Source organism: Mauremys reevesii, linkage group 6 (genome assembly GCF_016161935.1).
Source record: "Mauremys reevesii isolate NIE-2019 linkage group 6, ASM1616193v1, whole genome shotgun sequence".
In the NCBI taxonomy this organism is placed as follows: domain Eukaryota; kingdom Metazoa; phylum Chordata; order Testudines; family Geoemydidae; genus Mauremys; species Mauremys reevesii.
Genome location: NC_052628.1, coordinates 15953417 through 15973770, shown reverse-complemented (window position 1 = coordinate 15973770; position 20354 = coordinate 15953417). Strand labels below are relative to the sequence as shown.

At 43.1% G+C, this 20354-nt stretch overlaps 1 protein-coding gene across 3 annotated transcripts in view; it reads right to left on the bottom strand.

Annotated features, from left to right (window-relative positions):
* Positions 1-19055, bottom strand: part of ME2 (malic enzyme 2) — a 38692-nt gene extending 19637 nt beyond the window's left edge. Inside the window, exons 1-3 of one of the 3 annotated variants that reach the window (XM_039543657.1) lie at positions 18775-19055; positions 9382-9503; positions 58-191 (exon numbers count right to left, since the gene is read on the bottom strand). In XM_039543657.1, the coding sequence (XP_039399591.1) occupies positions 58-191; positions 9382-9489 (242 nt within the window). In that variant the 5' untranslated portion in view covers positions 9490-9503; positions 18775-19055. Of the gene's footprint in view, positions 1-57; positions 192-9381; positions 9504-17772; positions 17807-17919; positions 17933-18774 lie in introns of those variants that run through there. The other 2 variants (XM_039543658.1, XM_039543659.1) reach the window with 2 other exon arrangements.
* Positions 19056-20354: the final 1299 nt, after the last annotated feature.

Sequence of the window (20354 nt, the reverse complement as noted above, 5' to 3'; positions counted from 1 at the left end):
CAGAGTCTTTTAAGCTTGCACTACACATAGGTAAGAAAAATACTGATTAATTCTTACTTTTCCAAGGGGTCACTCATTTTTGCCAAATTCTTATGGAAGCGTAAGGCTTGAATGTCTTGCGTCTCTATTTTAGGAGGTAAAAGTCCTTGGAGCCCAAGCATTTGTCTTTCCTGTAATGTAAAGGCCATGCCCTGAAAACAAAAGGGGGAAAAAGGTTAGTTTATTTTACTATTTACTTTTTTGTCAGCTAAAATAGTTATTTTGTTTAAAATGTACACGTATCTATATTTATGACTATCCATTTCTCTGATGTCCATCACTACCATTTCTAAGCACCTCACACATATTAATGAATTAAGCCTCATGACACTGGGAAGAAGAAATTCGTATTCCTACTTTACAGTTGGGGAAACTGAGGCATAGAGCAGTAGAAGAGTTCTTGGGCAAATCATTTAAATCAGTGGCACAAACAGACAGAACCCAGATCTCATGACTTCCTGTGCTTTAATCATCAGCACATATATCTTCCTCCAGAGCACATTTCTACCTTTAAAATTGGATTATATCCAGATGGAGATTCCTTTGGGGATATGCTGGGTTTTAACACTCAGGTGATATTTGCTTCTGGAAATGTTCCTTTTGAATATCCCTGTTTGGAACATTTCCCTACACACTTCTGATAATCTATCCAGCCAAAAAGGTTATTTGCAGTGCCCTCAGATCTCTGTTGGGATAGATAGCATCAGAACCTGAAGCCTTCCTTTTAGTTAAGGATAAAACTGATCTCTTAATCTCTTCAACTGTAATCTCCTACTACAAAAAAAGCTTTAGCCTCCTCCATCAGTTGTAACAAATTAAGTTTATGAAGGGTAAAAAAAAAAAATTCCAAATATCTTTAGTTGTACTAATCTCAGATGAATACAAATATCTAGGAGTCCTAATATATTTTACTTCTTTACAAATAACTGATCTTCCTGATATTTTGTTGAGAAAACCTTTACTGGTGAATTTCAAGTATCTAACCAGCAGTATAGATGGTTGGTTGTTGTTGTTTGGTAAGACCTAACCTTCAGGCTGGTAGATTTATTGATAATAAATTATCTAACGAATTTATCCCTTTTTCTGTTTGAGTCATCTGCAAACAGATCCTGATGTCTGAAAGTGTACTAGTTATAATCCAATACTTTATGAAAACAAATGTCAACCTATAGTTTACATGTGAATTGTTCACTTTCAACAGTCATCATTTTTTTAAACTAAATTCATCTTTTTTTTCATTTTTACTCCCTATGTAACACTTTTAGTGCATCCCATAGAGGTAAATGTATCCTGGAAAGTTATGTGAAAATGAACTTTGCCAGCATATATATAAAATAACTCCTGAGTTTTTGAACTGTCCCATTAATTCATTGCTGTGCAGCAATTCATGCCCTATTACATGACCATCCCTCATACTCCACATTTATCATCAATGAAACAGGTGCTGAATCTGAAATTAACAACTGGAAAACAGTAACAATATTTTCACCATATTTTAGGCACTACAAAAGTAAAAGCATCATGAAGATTCTTGATGTGAAGGAACAGAGCACAATCTAAAACATGGATCAATAACACCTTGAACATCTATCCAATTTTTAAAATACACTGTAACCCTAGAGTACCTTTAGCTGTGTACCATGGTAGTCCAAGCTAACATTCTATCCATAACCATATGGGACTATCCCACCAGTGAAAAGTACATTATCTCAGTCAAAGTTCTTGGTTAGGTCCCTTAAAACAATTTACTCAATTACCACTGAAACCATAAATACTTAGGCATGACATTCTCTTAATTCCCCCTTGTGACCACAAGTCTTCTGGTTCCTTAATAAAAATCTCAAGCCTTGTTTGATACATTTTATTAATAGCTACTCGCCCTTGTTTATGTGACGTACTTGCTTCCTCCCCTCCTCCCCCAGTCTACAGACATCCTAGAAGTTTAGTGTTGCTTGAGTGGCTGCAGTGTTAACATGTTGGATTTTTTTTTGAAACGACACTACAGTTTCCCACGCTGTATATCTGGACAACTCAAGTCTTCACATTCAGAGATGCATCTTAATTACTGGTCAACCCCTGAAGCCAACAATGCAATATTTTGGCTATTTCTCCTACTGCACTTATGTCCACTCTATTCACTCCTCCTCCTTTTCCCTCACCCACAAAAATGAGGATGTGACCATATCCAGTCTAGGACAGCACTATCAAGATCCTCCAGAGACCTGCCTTCACTTGTTTTCTCTCATACAGTATGCTTTTTAACTACCCTTCCTCTTCTTTTCCTGTTCTCACCCTCTCCTCCCTGCCGATCCGGCAGCACGCTGCTTACCTCCTCAAAGGTGATGATCACCCTCCCTTCGCAATGACTTCAATAGGAGCCGAGGAGCCTAAGCAGCTCGGAAAAGGTGCTCAGCATGATGCAGCACTAGGTCCCCAGTGGTCACTTTCTTTACTTGACCCCAGCCTCTCTTCTCCTGATGTCCACCTCCACTGCTTGCTGTCCTGACTTTCACCTAGATTAGCGTCCTAATCCTCTTTCCAATTCAGAGATCCAAGAAAAGAGAGGTGTCCTTTTCAGACTGTATACAGAGACTCTCTCTTCCCGTGTACTGGAAATCACCCCGCACAGTGTAGGATACCACAGCCTGAAGAGCACTCGACAAATATTAACTACGCTTCTACCGATCATTACAACATACTGCTTCAGAATCAAAAGCAGCACGTTGTTCTCTTGCGGACACCCTTCTAGTGAAGCCATAGGCATGTCTGTGCTTTCTGTACTGTGCCTTCATCCATAAACTCTTTGGCACAGGGACCTGTTCTTACTCAGGCCCTCCTAGTTGACAACTACTCCGCTAACTGTATGGTGCTATACAAATCAGCCTTATAACACTGCATTCATCCACTTACGGGAAGGTGACCAGGTGAGCAGAATTCTGCAGGACTGATTGTTCTAACACCATTAGGTAAGAAGGCTTGGCGTTTTTTGAGGGGGGAAATGGAGGAAATTGATATGTGAGAATATATTGATGGCTTTTAACATTATTACCAGTGGTAGGGGGTGGGTGAATGTATTTTGTATCAGAGCTGATAAATTCTCATGACCATTTTGCAAAGCTAATATAAATGATTATTCTTAATTAGAATTCATTCAAAGTTTCTGTAATACAGATGCAGTATACAAATACAGTATGCACTAGAGCTTCGTTAACTCTCATTTTCCAAACCTTGTATTTCTTAAAAAAAAAAAAAAAGCCCCCTTAGATTTAATAGCCGAATACAACAGTGAGTTCTCATTTTAATATTAAACCACTTCCATAAAATTTTACAGCACATTAATATATTGTAAAGTAGTCTCATTAAAAATAAAACTCAGCTACACTTGTCAAAGCAGATATATAAAGTACATTTTGCGATGGATGACGTATTTGTGTGTGTGATCTGTTCCCAGTTCCCCATCTATAAAATGCAGGTAATAGCATTTCCCAACCTTACAGGGATGCTAGAAGGATAAATCCATTAAAGATTATGAAGTGTTTTGAGATCTACTGATGTGAAGAGCTATAGAAGAGCTATGTATTTGTTTTGATTGTGCTTCGTTGTTTACTTGCTAATTCACAAAGTTCACTGTTCTACAACAAGTCTTCAGTCATCAGTGCAAATTAACAAGGTTCACCCACATGAATGAAATGTCTATTTTATGTCTCACATAACCGTTATAATCATAGTTGACTGGTTGCTTAAATACATCATAGGAAATATGTTTTTCCTGGCGTTTCCTTCCTTTCCCCATATTTTTCACTTAATGTAGTGCTTGTGGAAGGTGATGGATTGACAACACTGATGTCACAGAAGATATCAAACGCAGACAACATTAGCGTAAGCTTTCCAGAATTTCCCATCAACATATCTCACACCCTGAAAGCTACTAGTTAATTTTGCCTCTGTGCCCAATGCTTAACCTCTCTGGTGAGACCTGCAGCAAGGATGCCAACTGTTATAGTTAAGCCTCTGTTTGTTTGAAATCACAGATATACTTCACATAGGCCACAGAACAGCCATCAGATAGCAGGCAGTAACTCTCACCCATTCATGATCTAGGCTGAATACGAACCAGTCACTTACATGCTGAATTCTCTGCATACCATCACTGATCACCTGAGCTGTTCGCATCCTTTAGAACTTATTTCCAATCACACGCTGATTTGGCAAAGCTGAAGTCACCGGCATGATGGATTGTAATTGTTCACCTACCATTTCATCTAGATCAACGTTTCTCAAATGTCGCCACCAGGGGGTTTCCCTGCAGCCGTGACAGCTTCCTGAGCAGTGATGGGGAGAGGAGGGGCAGAGGCAAAGCATTGCCCCCTCCCCGTTCCTCCTGGATGTGCAGCCCTGCATGGCCCTTGGAGACAGGTGGGGCACAACGCTGCAGGAGCCCAGTGAGTTCTCTACCTGGGGGTAGGGGGGGATGAGGCTTGGGCTTCAGCCCTGCTGTGGTTGGGAGGCGGGCTCCAGCAGCAGGACTTAGGGAACCTGGCTGTGCGGACCAGGGCTCCAGCCATGGGTCTTCAGGCACCAGCACCCGCCTCCAGCTGCAAGGTTTCAGGCGCTGACCCCCAGCTCTGGCCACGCAGCCCTGGCCTTTGGCCATGTGGCTTCAGTTCAGGCTCCAACCCCTGGCCATGCAGTGGCAGGCTCCAATCCCCGTCTCTGGCCACACAGTGCCGGCCTCGCAGCACCAGCCCCTGACCCTAGTGGCAACTGCTGGCCCCAGGCTCTGACCTCTGTGGCAGCCGCTGGCCCTGGGCACTGCCCCCTGACCCTGGCAGCAGCTGCTGGCCCTGGGCCCCAACCCCTAGCTGCGTGCTCTGACTCTCAGTCCTGCCCGCTGGCTCTGGGCATGTGGCAGCAGGCACCGGCCCCAGGTACGTGGCAGCAGGCGCTCATCCCCAGCCCCAGGTGTGCACCGACCCCCGGGCATGCGGCAGCAGGTGCTGGCTTCAGCTCCGTGGTGGCAGGCACTGACCTGCAGATCCGACCACATGGACCTGGGCTCCAGCACCTAGCTCCAGCCGCATGGTGGCGGGCACGGGCCCTGGGCTCCAGCTCCTTGATCCAGGCACGGGCACTGACCCCCTCCCCGGCCGTGCAGCTCCTGCCCCCAGCTCTGGGCTCTGGCCACAAGCACTGATCCCCCAGCCACACGGCAGTGGGCACCAACCCCCAGCTCCAACCACACAGCTGCGGGGCTCACCACCCACCCTCCTCTCTCTTGGCCCCACATCCGTGCCCCCCCTCTCCATCGTCCTGGACCCCACTGCCTTCCTTGCTCCACACCCACCTCTGCATTGCCCCAGGCCCCCACTGTCTCTCCCGGCCTACATCCATTCTACCATGTCCCCCATTGCCTCTGCCTCCGACCCGTCCTCCCCCATCCAGGGCTTAATTTGTCCTGGGACTTGTTGAGAAGGGTGACATTAACAACCATCCAAGTATCACTTTTCACAGCCTTCCAGATAGCTACTCAGTGACCTGTGAAAAGTGATTGATATTAACAAACATTCTTTTTTCACAGTAATATTTTTATTACAGAGTCTACAAAAAACAATGATGTGGATGTGCTTTTTATTTGTTTTTCCTTAAGTTAATCAAATATTTTAGGAAAAAGTATCAGTAAGGCCACCAGCAAGAGTTGGTGGCTGCATTCTGTGACCACCAAAAAAATTTCTTGTGAGAACCCCTGATCTAGAGTGTGCACTGTCACTAATTACTCAATTGGAGATATTCTGTTAAACTGTTGGTCTTCTAATTGAACAATCTAGGTTGGTTTTATTTTCCCTTGAAACACTCAAAGGCATCACGTCTACAAAAAATTCAGCAGCTTTGAAGTGGGTGACTGAACTAAGGTAAATGAACTGTAAGTCTAAAGCCTCCGTACATTTTTGACATGTCTAACACCTTCTCAAATAGAAAAGGAGAACAAGTTGCCGATTTTATAGTTTAACTCCTCTTCGCATTTAGGTCCCTTCAAGAACGGATAATAAACCTTCAACACAAGTGAGGCCATCTTTAAAAGTTAGACCTACAGCATGTTTTTAATCTCAGGAATCGTCAAATCACCTGCTAAACAATTATTTTCCTTGTCCTCCCTGATCTCTTGGTCTGTATCTATCTGTTGTCTCTTCGCTTATGCTTAGATTGTAAGCTCTTTGGGGCAGAGAGCATCTTTTTGTACTGCCTTTGTACCTTGCCTAGCATAATGAGGCCCTGGTCCATGACTGATACTGCTAGGCACTACCACAATACAAATAGTGAATACTGTAACAACATTTATAGTTGACTGTAGTAAACAAATGTATTTGGTTAACTATATTCCAAGCAGCAAACAAGCTTACTTATTTGTACACAGCAGTTAACGCTGACATAACAAGAGGCCTTTAAAGTTAAATCATTGTAACTGGAGTCCTTGTCATAGAGCAGCTTTGCAATGTCAAACATCATGGAAGAATGTAAAGATAGGTTCATGCAGTTACAGTATGTTCTGCAATTGTTTGGCTGAAGTGACAAGGACATTACCAATATCGCTTTTGACCTTTCCTGGGCTGCCCTAACAACAATAGAAGTTGAAAGCTGGACTTTTGAAACAAACAAATTCAGTTAATTTATGCATTCGGCACCTGTGGGAACCAGTTCATGGGCAAAAAGGTAAGAGCAATTAAATTCTTGTGTTTGCCAAGCAGTGAAGCAGGTAGAGGAGTTCTGGGGTAATTGTCACAAAAGGTGGGGGGTTGGGATCTGGGTCTGCAAATTTCATCAGTTGGCATCTTACAGCTTTTAATATGGCATTTAGTCCCCATTATTATGGGTTCCAAGTCCCAAGTGGTAAGGGAGATAAAATATTAAGTAACGTAAGTGAATGAGACTGCAACACAACTAGACCTGCCAACAAAAGATCCTACAATGAGATGACAATCTCAGCAGGTTCACAATAATGGATACTGAAGTCTGTTATTTATCCGTGCATCAGTGCAATTTTTCCTCACACCACCCCAGTCACTGGTCTCATCTCCAATACAGCAAGACAGTCTACAGCTGGAAGGGTAAATCAATTTCCATCCCTCATCAGACTTTAATTTCTCTGCTGAGCTGCTGAACAAGGGACCCCATTTAGTATTGCTACTTGTTCCCTAACAGACAAGTGGTATCACCTAGTCGTTTCATAGAACCAATCAAACAAGTGCCAGAGGATAACAAACTCCTCATAGACCAGAAAGCTCTTTATTTCATTGTCATTTGTCTGAGTTAAAATTGATACTGTGAACTAAGTGTGACAACAAATTTCTTCCCTTCAAATACTGCATTTTGCTCCATTTATCACAAAACTAGATCCTTCAAAAACAAAATGTAGAAGCTACTGCCACAAACAATCATGTATTGTTTTCCTTTCTGACCACTGGTGCACAACCAGTGCTTGGAAAAGCTTGAGGGCTTTGAAATAATTTTCACTGGTCTGCCAAGAGCTTTTAGCTCGGAGAAGTCACAAGACTTTGTACTTTGAAAAATCACATAATTCTCCTCACACTTCACTCTCGACATGATTTTAGCAGGCGCTCAGTTTCAAAGCACTAGAGATCTCTATCTGTCTAGGTGTTTATACAGCACTCATCCCGGTGGTATCTGAGCACCCTATCAAATTATACAAATCCACGTAAGTGGTGTGAACAAAGACATATGTTTTGTCTTCTCCCTCTCCTTTCAGGGTTAGTTAGGAGTCACTCGTTATATCTCACTATTCTTTTCTCCACCATTTCAGGAGCAGCAGAGTAATGAATTTTTTTCTCCTATTATGGGTAGGATGCAACAAAGAGCCAGGTGTTATATTTTCTTCCAAGCCAACCAAGTTTGTGATCGTCCTCATTTCTTACAGAAGGGAGTTCCCAGCCTTGGGCCAGCTGCCAAAAAAGGCTGTCTTCAGCTCCCATTACCCCCATCTTACCTCTTGAGAGTTTCATTGTCCCCACAGATTGCAGCTGCCCTTGAAAATCTCCTTCTGCAGTTAAGAGGCTGTTTTCTTAGGGTGAAAGTCCTCCCCAATGCAGGGGGCCAACACAATGTCCACGTACAACTTAAGTCCCACTTAAACCCTGTTTCTAAGTTGCGTGAAGACCTTTTGCTGGCCCCCTTCATGGGGGTGTTTCACACTGAGATGGCTTAGTTCTAGCCCTCGGACAGCTAAGAGGACTTAGAGTTAGAGGTTAATACTTTCTACCACTTGAAAGGTGGGATTCAAAGCTGGTCTCACAAATATAAAATATTGGTCTTGAGCTTTAATGTTTCTTGAAATACTAAAGCCAAGTTGGAATTAAACTTGACAAAAGCAAGAAGATAATCAGAAAGATGGGATTTTTAATTCATGATGGGGGATGGAAATATAAATTCATGGTCCATTTTGGTCAATTTCACAATCATCGGATTTTAAAAATTGTAAATTTCATGAGTTCAACTATTTAAATCTGAAATTTCACAGTGTTGCAATTTTAGGGCACAAAGGAGTTGTGTGTGTAGGGAGGGTTCACAAGGTTATTGTTAGGGAGGTTGCAGTACTGCTACCCTTACTTCTGCACTGCTCCTGGGCACGGCGCTGCCTTCAGAGCTGGGCAACTGGAGAGCGGCGGCTGTTAGCCGGGCACCGGGCTCTGAAGTCAGAGTCACCGCCAGCAGCAGCACAGAAGTAATCGTGGCAATACCATACCATGCTTACTTTTGGGCTAATGCTGGTGGTGACTCTGCCTTCAGAGCTGGGTGCCCGGCTAACAGCCGCCACCCTCCAGCCACCCAGATCTGAAGGCAGCGCAGAAGGCAATTGTTTGTGACAATACTGCAACCCCCCTAAAAAAACCTTGTGACCCCCTGTAACTCCCTTTTGGGTCAGGCCCCCCAATTTGAGAAATGCTGGTCTCCCCTGTGAAATCTATATAATAGAGGGTAAAAGCACACAGAAGACCAGATTTCATGGGGGAGAGCAGATTTCACAGTCAGTGATGTGTTTTTAATAACCATGAATTTGGTAGGGTCCTAGTTATGCCATTGGAAATCAGGGATTTGTAGAAGTGAAAATGGCAGAAAGTCTTTGTTGCTAGCCCTGATATCATAGCTCTAAGACATTAGACTTTATATCACCACTGAATCCTCAGTCTTGTATACCTTTTGTGGCATTGATCCAGCACCGAACAGAACAAGTCCCTGACTTCACATCAGTATAAATTTCAATCCCAGAACAAGGTCCACAGGACTGTTACTAGTTGGAGATAAGATGTTTGATAAATGCACGCTACTAACCTTGTTTGTTCTTGGGTTTAACATCAGCGGCTTGCCTTTTTCTTTCGTGTGCACAGTGCGACATGCCAGTGCACAGGGAGTGGCAACTACTCTTAATCGGGAGAGCATTTCTTATGGTTCACCTGAGAAACAGGAAATGAAATAAATCAAATACAAAAACATTTAACCATGTGTTCATATTTCCATGCCGGCTAACATGAGAGAGAGAAACCGATACACATCAGATAGTGCTAGCCTGGGGAGGCTTAGGCCTATAACCAATAATATTTTGTGGCAGCCAGTAAGAAGAAAGTGGAGAGTATCTCTGTAGAAGGGGGGGAAGAGGGTCCTCACCTTCTGACTTGGATTTGTGGCTTGAGCTGCATGCACACGGCAAAATGACAGGGCTTGGACCTGAGTCTCAGTGGGACTCGGGCTCTATCCCCTACTGGGATCCTAAGACCCAGGTCCCGAGTGCTTGCTGACCCATGTCAGACTGATTTGCATGTGGACAGAAGTTGTGGTTGGGCTCAGACTTGAGTGAGAGCCCGGGCTTACTGAGCAATGTAGACAGACCGTGAGTCGACAGAATGTTGGAAAACTGGTGCATTGATTATTATACAGGGGACTGTATTCAGTCAGCACGTGCCACGAATTACCTGATATTTGCACCCTGTACTTAGAATAGAAAACTGCTGCTGGCCAATATTGACCTTTTAATGACGACCAATGAACTTGCCACCACTGTAAACACCAAGGAGGAGAGAATTATATAGGATAGTACAGAAAAGGACAATGTAGGTTGCATGTCAGGAAAAACTTCCTGACAGAGAAAATATATTGGCCTGTGCTATAGTCTCCTAAGGGAAGTAATGGAAACCCTGTTACTTAGCACATTTAAAACTAGACTAGAGAAAAAGTAGTAAATGTAAAATAGGCAAAGAACAAGATAAACTAACAGGTCTCTTCCACCTCTAGACTCCTTTATTTCAGTTCTTAAAACATGGAGCTCTACTGGGTATGCATTTCTGCAGGCTGTAATTTTCCAGAGCCTCCTTGAAAGATCCTGTTCGTGTTACCTTACAAACCCTGAACCTAATCCTGTGAAGTGCTGCATGTCCTCAGATCCCATTCGGTTCAATTATTATTTGGATTGTGGTTAGATTGCAAGATCTTTGGGGCAGGAACTACCACTTACACATTTGTACAGCACCTAGCACTGTGAGGTGCTGGCCTGATAGGCTTCTAAGTACCACCATAATATAAATGTTTAATAATAATTGCAACCCCAGAGGCCCCAATAGGGTTGTGGCCCATTGTGTCAGGAACAGTCTAAAGAGCTTACTGTCTAAAAAGACAGCAGATGAAGGATGCAGTGTTGATAATCCTCAGAACTTCACAGTACGGGGCCAGGGGTAGCAGATTTTTGTTATATTTTAATACTTTGCTCCTGTGTTACACATCAACGCCAGGCTTTCCCAGTCAAATACAGAGCTGGGTTAGCTTTCACATGCACACACATTTGCTTTCATAAGGCACACACATTTGTTAAAGTGAGCAATAATATGCTCACGAGATCAAAACTAACTGAATAATAAGTTGCACAGGGAGCCACTACCTAGTAACAAATTCAAGACTATCAAAAGGAGTGTAAGCCATTTTTGAATAGTGAAATGCTACCTGGTTTGGTTTTTTAAAATGATTTATAGGTGGACCACAAATTATATTAGGGAACAACACTATCTTAATCAAACATAACTTGAATATTTGCAGCAGAAGTTATAATGTCTTTTAAATTACCTAATCAGCTGTTAAATACTATATGATGTAAGGGAGATACCATAAAGTATAATCTGATGATAACAACTTCCTTGAAAACCGTTAAAAAATATCTAACAAAATGCCTAGGAAAATTATCTCCCTCTCTGCCCCCCACATATTTGCATTTCTGCATTGCCCACAGAGTAACTGACTGGGGTCAACCCCACACCTCACTTGGAACCGGAAGTACACAAATCAGGCAGCAGCAGAGACACACACCCAAAAAAAGGCAAATACAGTACAGTGCTGTTTTAAATGTAAACTACTAACAAAATAAAGGGAAAGTTTAAAAAAAAAAAAGATTTGACAAGGTAAGGAAACCATTGCTGTGCTTGTTTCATTTAAATAAGATGGTTAAAAGCAGCATTTTTCTTCTGCATAGTAAAGCTGTATGAAGTTAATGCTCAGCTGTAAACTTTTGAAAGAACCATAATGTTTTGTTCAGAGTTACGAACAACCTCCATTCCCAATAACTTTGAGGTTCTACTGTAGCAGAACACTACCCCTATTTACACAGCAACTGTACTCTGTTTCTCAGTCACTGCTCCTTTGTTTGTATCTATATGCCTTTCACTTTAAGGAAGAGTGATTTGAAGCACATACGTGCAGTGGGTTTGTTGTAAAGTATATTAGTTTAGTGTTTGTAGACAGAGTAATGGAAGTCTTGTTAGCATTAAAAACAAATGCTGCTTTTAACAGAGTAATTCCTCACTAGGTGGTAGTGGACGACTAAACACAGCTGGCCTGTCAGAATTACCGGTAATCAGCAGTGCTGACAAAAATAACTTTGTAAAGAACAGGGTCTGATAAAAACAAAATTAAATTCATGCTACAAAACTGTCATCGTTTGGGCATGGCAAATTCAGTTTTGAGTAGAGTTTAAATTCTAGCCACTTGTTTGCCATTATTATGCAATTTCAAATCAATGCTCTGTACATATGAAGCCAAAAATTACTTGAGATTGCAATGCAAAAGTAACACTTAATATACATCAGCTCTGTCTGAGACTGCTTTCATTTTCTCAGTACTAAATATTGTAAACAAGGAACTGTAATTAAGTCAAACAAAACACCCAATCCTGTAACTGAATTCAATCACCTAACTGTAACGAATGAGCAGTTATGAACACAACAGTACTCCCTTTCCTCTTTTGAATGCAGGAGATTTAATTCCAGGTACTGTATATCCCAATAAAATGGATTAGTCATTTTTTTTGCCCTGAACTCTCCTTCCCCAGGTCTATCACTTATTCGTTTCTATTTCATCCCATCTCTCTTATCATTCCCCTGAACTGACATCCCTTGTTCCATTCTCTTCAATTCACTTCCTCATTTCCAGCTCATAAGGGCTAAATCTTGCTCCACAAAACTCTTTGGCTTCAGTGGGAGTTACAGACATATTCAAAGGCAAAACTTAACCTTATTTTTTTTTAAATATAAATGAGAGCCACAGTTATTTATTTCTTTATAAAAGCTTAGTAAGACAAACAGGCCCGTGGGGGCAGTCCCTCCAACTGAGAAACTGACGGATTGAGCCGCTATAAAATTACAATTTGGATTTGCAGCACAATAGCTGTTCAGATGCAGAACAATCACAAGGCAGTGCTAATACCTTTTAAACAGTTTGTAAGTGGGTGCTGGAAGGTTTTGTAGAAGAGTGTGTTTTAAAAGAGGGGTCTGAGTTGAGGTGGCATGTTTTGGTACATAAGAGAACCAGAAGGAGGGAAGTCAATTGTGAGGGGGGGAAATATATAAAAGGAAGCGAAAACAGAGATGTAAGCAGAGATGCAGTTGTGAACAGGGATAAGAAGAGAGAACACAGGAATCATCTAAAACCTGTCAGCATAATCAAAACTAGACTTTTTTTCCCCTTTTTACTTTCAGTAACTGATAGTATAGTAAGCAACAGCCCTAAGCAGAACTGTGTTATACAACCAGATTTGATTCAATATACCCAGTAATTTTTAGCACAATATTGTTTACATTCTGTGTCACTGTTTAACTGAGTCTACATTCTTCAGCATATTGGATGACCGTTTTCTGCAGTGGAGTATCTTATCAGGAGGCATCTGGCCAGTTCAAACTAATTATTAGTATTATACAAGTGCACTTATCTAGAAGCAAATGTTTTTGTTAGCACAATTATGGATTTGTTAAGTTTCAAAGGCTGCTTTTAGGGAAAAATATTCATTATACTTTTAAAGGTACAATTACATTCCCAATTGAATCATGTAGTTCACAGAGCCAATTAAAGCAAAGTCTGCTTCAATTAACATTGAAGCTATCTGGGTCACGAATTACAGCTTTAATACTTCTAATAATTTCAGCAGAGTTGCAATTCATGTTCAAAGGCTTTGCAGCCATCCCTCAGTTTCAATGACAATTGATCATAAAAATAATATTTCAAGTATTTCTTCCTATACAAAATTTCAGAGTGCTGGGATGAGCAAATTAGTACAATTTTCCTTTAATATACAGAATGCCCTTATCAATAACTAGAATCAGACATTTTAAATATAGGGTGAAACTCTTAATTTAAAGGATTGAACAGGCCTCGCTAAGCTTTAGGAAAACATAATATTTATTACATAGTACCATCTTTGGCCCAGCCAGCATAGTCCCATACAGCAGGAGCAATTGTTTTGTGAATCTGTACAGTCCTGCATCATGGCTAAGCCCCTTCACTTTCAGTTGAAACCAATTTTTACTGAAAAATTCTTGGGTTTTACAAAAAGTATTATTCAGTTTTTTTCTGATTTTCACCCTACTTTTGTATCATTCAAATATACAAAAAAATAACTTGTTTTATTAGGAAAATTCAATACATTGCATGAGATATATGTATTACGATAATACATTAATCTGTGGGTATATGCAAAGCTGCCTGTTGAAATAAGGCTGTGTATTAGTCTAGAAGATACACACAATAGACAAACAGGCACGCACGCAAGCTCTGAAGTGCGTGTGCATCTGACCGTACTGATGAATCTCACACCCACCACGTACACATTTCAAGCTGTCAGCAGATAACGGTTTAAAGATTTGACACACTCAAATGGGAAGAAAATGAAAATCTGTATCAGACTACGTTTCAGAGCAAAAGGAAGTATTCGAAAGTTTCAAAAAAACAGGAGAAAAGGATGAAGTTGAGTGTATGCGCTGCAAATGGTGTGGCCCAATTATTAAATGTAAATATTTATAGGCCAATAGTTTCAAGTCTACAACTGTAAACTGTTTATGCAAATGAAAAGTTTTATTTGGGGATTAGAGATGGATTGTTTTCTTAAACTCAGAGGTGGCACTGTGTTTTGAGTTCTGTTTCAGTTCTGCAGCGAACCACATTGATGAATGGAATTCAAAGCATTAATCTACTGGATACCTTTCCCCTGTCTTTCTATCCTCCAAAATAAACTCCGATATTTACCCAGAAAAGTATTAATCTTTTTTTTGCACTGATTTCCATCCATTTTTGTTGTTGTGGTAACAAACTGATAAATTCCCAGGAGAAATTAAATAAAATAAAAACTGAAAACGAATCATGACTCAAGTATGGAGGTTTGCGTGTGTGCGCACACACACACACACACACACACACATAATTTTAGCAGACATAAAGCAGACTACAATTACGAAATTGGGCCAGTTCCAGGTCTGAATGCACTTCCCTTTAGAGGTCTATTAAAAAAAACAAAACAGCTTCCCTCCAGCTAGCAGATTCCATCAGGGCTACTTCACTTGGAGGACAGTGCTTTGCTGAGTATGAGATATGGGGCAATTTCCATTTGACTTAAGGGTGGCCTTAAATTACATACGTGTATGTATGAGAGAGCCGAGAGTTTATATTTGGATGTCAAGTGTTCTGGATCCTGCCACTGATTCACTCTGACACTGGGCTAGTCATGTCAATGCTGTGTGCCTCAGTTTCCCCAACTACAGAATGGGGATATTTTGGTACCTGCTGCAGGAGTTACTACACAATTTTAATTGACATCTTTAAAGTGCCTTGAGATTCTCCCATGACAGAAGGTGCTAGAGAATTAGAAAATATTATATAATGCATTTGCAGATGCTGACTGTCTCAAACAACAATAGTAAGAAGGCCATCTGAGACACGGGCAAATTTTAGACCTCTTTTTCCCTTATCACTGCATGACCAAATCAATCCAACACTGGTGCTGTAACCTCCAACAAGGGAGGAGAAACCTTATTTCTAAAGTATTTATGTGGGGAACATACCTCTGACATCCAGCACAGGAAATACCACCAGGTCAATTAAAAAAAAAGAAAAAAAAAAGATTGCAGGATACATGAAGACTTAACTACTTGTGACATTAGATATAAGCTAGAGTTCTCGCAGTCCAGACAGAAAGAAGTACTAGATCACAAGACTATGACTACACTACAGACCTTACAGCGGCACAGCTATCCCGATGCAGCTGCACCATTGTAATGTCTCCCATATAGCTGCTCTATGCCGACCAGAGAGAGCTCTCCCACTGGCATAACTAACCCATCCACAAGGAGAGGCAGTAGTCGTACGTGTCGACTTCTAGTTTTCCCTGAGGGTGCTCCACCCCTGCTCTGCCATGAAGCCCCGCCCCCACTCCCCACTCCCCCCCAAGGCCCTGCTCTCGCTCCGCCTCTTCCTGCACCCCCCCGCCGCTCATTGCTCTCCGCCCTCCCCCAAGCCCCTCCCAGATTAGCTCAGTGGGGGCACCAAACAGCTGTAGCTGGTGGGTGCTAAGCACCCACTATTTATTTCTGTGGGTGCTCCAGCCCCGGAGCACCCACGGAAATGGCACATATAGCGGTAGCTATGTCAGCGGGAGAGCGTCTCCCGCCAACACAGTGCTGTCCACACCAGTGCTTTTGTCGTTGAAACTTACGTTGGGGTCAAGGGGGTGGGTTTTTTCACACTCCTGACCGACAAAAGTTTTACTGACAAAAGTGCTAGTGTAGAGAAAGCCTATGTCTAGTGATATCAAGAGGCTCATAAAAGCTCTTATCTCACCACACAATGTGAGAAAAGTCTTTAATAGAGTAACTGATCTGGCAGTTACTCTTCTGCAGTTCTTAATACAATGATCTTCTTGGGTTCTAAAACAGCCTTGCCTTGTGTCAACTGTACTATTTTGTGGAAGGTGCTGTACTGTTTTAGGGCTCAGCCCTGCAAAGGCATGTGCTTAACTCTACTACCACAAGTAGTTCCACTGATTTCAATGGGAAGTCTCGTGGTAGGAAAGTTAAGCACTGGCATAAGCGTGTGAAGGATTGGTGCCCTAGTTTGAAGAATTCTCATAAGGACTGTGGATAGTGAACTGCTCATGAGGCTTCCTTCAAGCATGAAGGGCCTTAACCCAGCAGAACCAGCATGGTTTCACTGCGAAAAGCTGGTTGGGGAGAGACAGTAAATTTCAGAACAATATTCTGAGTTATTCCCTGGGACTCCCAGCACTGCAACGGACAGGGGACACAGTGGGGGAGGAATGGAACAAAACCAGAGGATCCATGGTCATTGCTCCGTCCTGTTCCAGTAGCAGTTCCATTGCTACCCTACGCTTGGAAGAGAAGATACTTTTCTGCAGAAAAGCCCAGAACAGAGCCTAACTATTTAGGTTGCATGCTAAAATTAGATGTAGCCTAAATAGCAGCAACATGGGAATAATTCACTGTTCTAAGCAAGGCTCAGTCATTCCAAACATACTACAGAGCCAAATACTTCTTTTTAAAATGTGTTCCCTCCTGAACAACAAAGACTGTGAAAACACATACCTAAATTAGATACCAGTTCATGCAACAGTTGGAAATGGTTCCCTCCATTGTTACTGTTGAAACGGAAACTTCTGTTGCAATCTAATAGAACATTTAATGAGCATCCACCGAAGCACAGCACGCTATATATGCAACGACAATGGCTTTTAGAGCCTAGGAGCCCTAGTCATAGACTAAGGCCCCATTGTGTTTGGTGCTGTACAAACGCAGAACAAAAAAGGACAGCCCCTGTCCCAAAGAGCTTACAATTTGTAGTCTCACCACATTCTCGGTTTATATGAGACAAGCTTCTAGTTTCTTGTCAGGTATCACCCAGCGGAGTCATATGACACCAACATATGTTATTTCCAAGGAGTCATGATGAGCGTAGAAGGCCCTTATATATTAAAAACTGAGCATACCAAGCTCATGATCACACATATGTATATACACACATCAACAAAGCAGATATTCAATTGTCACAATGGTAACATTTTTCTGGAACAAAGAATCGTTTTTCTACCATAGCTTCATCCAGATCATAAATGCAGTAGAATTTCTTTTAACTGACTACTGGTTAATGCTATTACTTCACTTTCTGAGTTTTTCTCATACAGAACACAAGCATCTAAGCGAACAGTGTAATAATAAGATGAAATCTAACAAGAATGCAACAATGGCATTTCAAATCATCACTGTCATTTAGTTTACCAGATAGACAAAATCAAACCAAGACAAGGTCAAATCAAGGCTTGCATAAGCTAATTCTAAAAATACCAACCAGCCTAACATTTCCTACTAAAATAATGCATCAGCATTTCCACTAATTATGAACTTTTACTTTCAGGGCTTTATGGCTCTGCCATAAAAATTCATTCCAGGTTCAATGTCAGCACACAAACTGTCAGCTCAGGGACAGGGCTTCAGATATTTCAACAGTATCTAAGTGTCTTTTCACACTGGCCTGACTCAAGAGGTTTCTATTTACATCAGCAAAGTCTTGCAACTGATTAATTTGTCGTTTTCATCCTCACTTTCGCTGGAAAAAGAAGACATGAATAACCAACCCATTTTACTGTGTTAACAACATACTTCTTGCTTCCTTTCATAAAAAGATTAAGTTGATGACAAGGAAACCGCCTGTCTGGGGGACACACTCCTTTCCTGGCTGAGCAGAGGGAATATTAGATACCCGCAAGAGATACAGAAGACTGCAAGCAGCTCCCATAGTAACTCAAACAGTTTAATCTCAAGAGGCGGCATTTGAATGGAGTAGTTTGCAGGAAGTGGAGCGAGAACAAAGACTTTGTGAGCAGAAGGAACCGTACTCTCTCTAAAGGGGAAATAATTTTCAGTGCAATCTAACTGCAAAACCAATTTGCTCTCCAGAGGCATCTTGTGAGTAAGCCATCATTAGGCAGGGATGGTTTAGCAGTAGCAAGACACACAGAACCCACATCATCCTACATCATTGTGAACATGATTATAGGTGTAGCAGCAATGCTCCTGTTATAACAGGACTGAGCAAGCAGGATTTATTATAACAGAACTGCTCCCTCAGAAGTGCTGCCTATAATGCTGGTATTTGTGAAGGCTGTGACTGCAATAGTAAATAACAGCAGCCCAGGCTTCAGTTTAATTATAATCTTGACCACAGCCTGAAACAAACACTGTGGCTCTCACTGATGCCACACACACATCAGGGAGCAGACAGAGCGCCCCGGAACAAGGCTTCTAAGGAAGAAGAGATTCAGGAAGGAAATGATCAAGAAACAAAGTCTTGTACAAAATGCCCCAAAATGAGGCTTATAATGCTCTTAATATTGAAATGGAAAATAATTACCAGGGCAGGAGCTGCTACCTCTTCCTCCTGCTGCTGCCCTCTGTGTGATGCTGGCCCAGGACTTGAACCGACCTCGGTCCCTGCACCAGCCAGCAGTTCTCCTCCGCCAGAGATCCTTCCCCCTCGGTGCCGTGCACGGACTGAAGCAGACAGGGCAGAGCCTGGGAGGGACACTCCAGAGGGCGGGGCGTTCCTTCTGACTGACAATTCAACTCAACTAGTGAGAGGTGGCGGATGGATGACGCTCCGCTCCTGGGCTCCCGACGCCACCGGCAGGGAGGTGGGGCTGAGAGAGGGAGGGAGGGAGCAGCTGCTGAAGATGCTAATAAGGCCAATAGGGACAGCCAATCAGCGTGCGAATTGAGCAGGGACACGCGGGGGGCGGGATGTTTTAGCCCCGGCTCGATGAAGCACAGACCAAGGGTGGGGGAAGGCTGGTGGGGCTGGTTGCAGAGAGATGGAAAAGGGGGGAGGAGGGCAGGGGTGATTATGGGGTGGCTGGGGGACTAAGGGGGTGGCAGGTGGAAATGGGGCGGTGGGTGGGGGGATCTGGGGCCTGAAGGGGTGCAGGAGGTGTGACACTGGGGCAGTAGTGTGGAGGGGCCAGGCGCCAAGTGGACGGGGTGGGGTGGCTCACGTGCATTGCCCTCAAGCTGCACAAGGCCAGATGCAGGGTGCAGAGAGTGGGGAATCATGCACAGTTGCATGATTCACACAGGGAACTTAAAGCGCGGTGGGATTCCCACCGTCAGGAAACACAACGCTTTCTTGGTTTCAGGGGTTTTGGCTCTGACGTAAATAATTTTTGATGATACAAGAGAGAGAACACCACAGTGCATGGAATGTAGGGAACTTCAGGACTAAAACAAGGGGCATTTGTGAGGCAGGAGTGTGAAGCCTCTCTGGGTTCATTCAAACCAAGCCAGCTTTAGACATAAGTAAGGCTGCATTAGGGTTACCGTACGTCCATATTTTCCTGGACATGTCCGGCTTTTTAGTTCTTAAATCGTCGTCCGGGAGGAATTTTTAAATATCTAAAAACGTCCGGGAAAATATGGACATGTGATAACTCTAAGTCCAAAGTCCCGGGGCTGGGGGCACTTCCTGGGGCAGCCCGCAGCGCCTGCCTGCCGGCAGGAGCCTGCACTGTGGGCGGCCCCTAGGCACAGAGGTGGAGGGGGTCTCCGCATGCTGCACCGGCTCCCTCCTGCCCAATCAGAGCTGCAGGCATGGGTGGCAAGTTTGTAGAAATTTTGGTGGTGCCCAGAACCCGCCCCCCAACTCTGCCCCCCCAAACTCCACCTCCACCTGCCTAAGGCTCTGGGAGGGGGCTGGGGTGGAGGTCTGGGGGGCAGGTGGGGTGCAGGGTGCAAGCTTTGGGATGGAGTTTGGGTGCTGGGTGCAGGCTCCGGCCTGGGGCAGGGGGTGGGTGTGCAGGAGGGGGTGAAGGGTGCAGGCTTTGGGATGGAGTTTGGGTGCAGGCTCTGGGCTGGGGGTGGGGGCATAGGAAGGGGTGAGGGGTGCAGGCCCTGGGAGGGAGTTTTGAGGTGGGAAGGGGTGTGTGGGACGGGGGAGGGGGT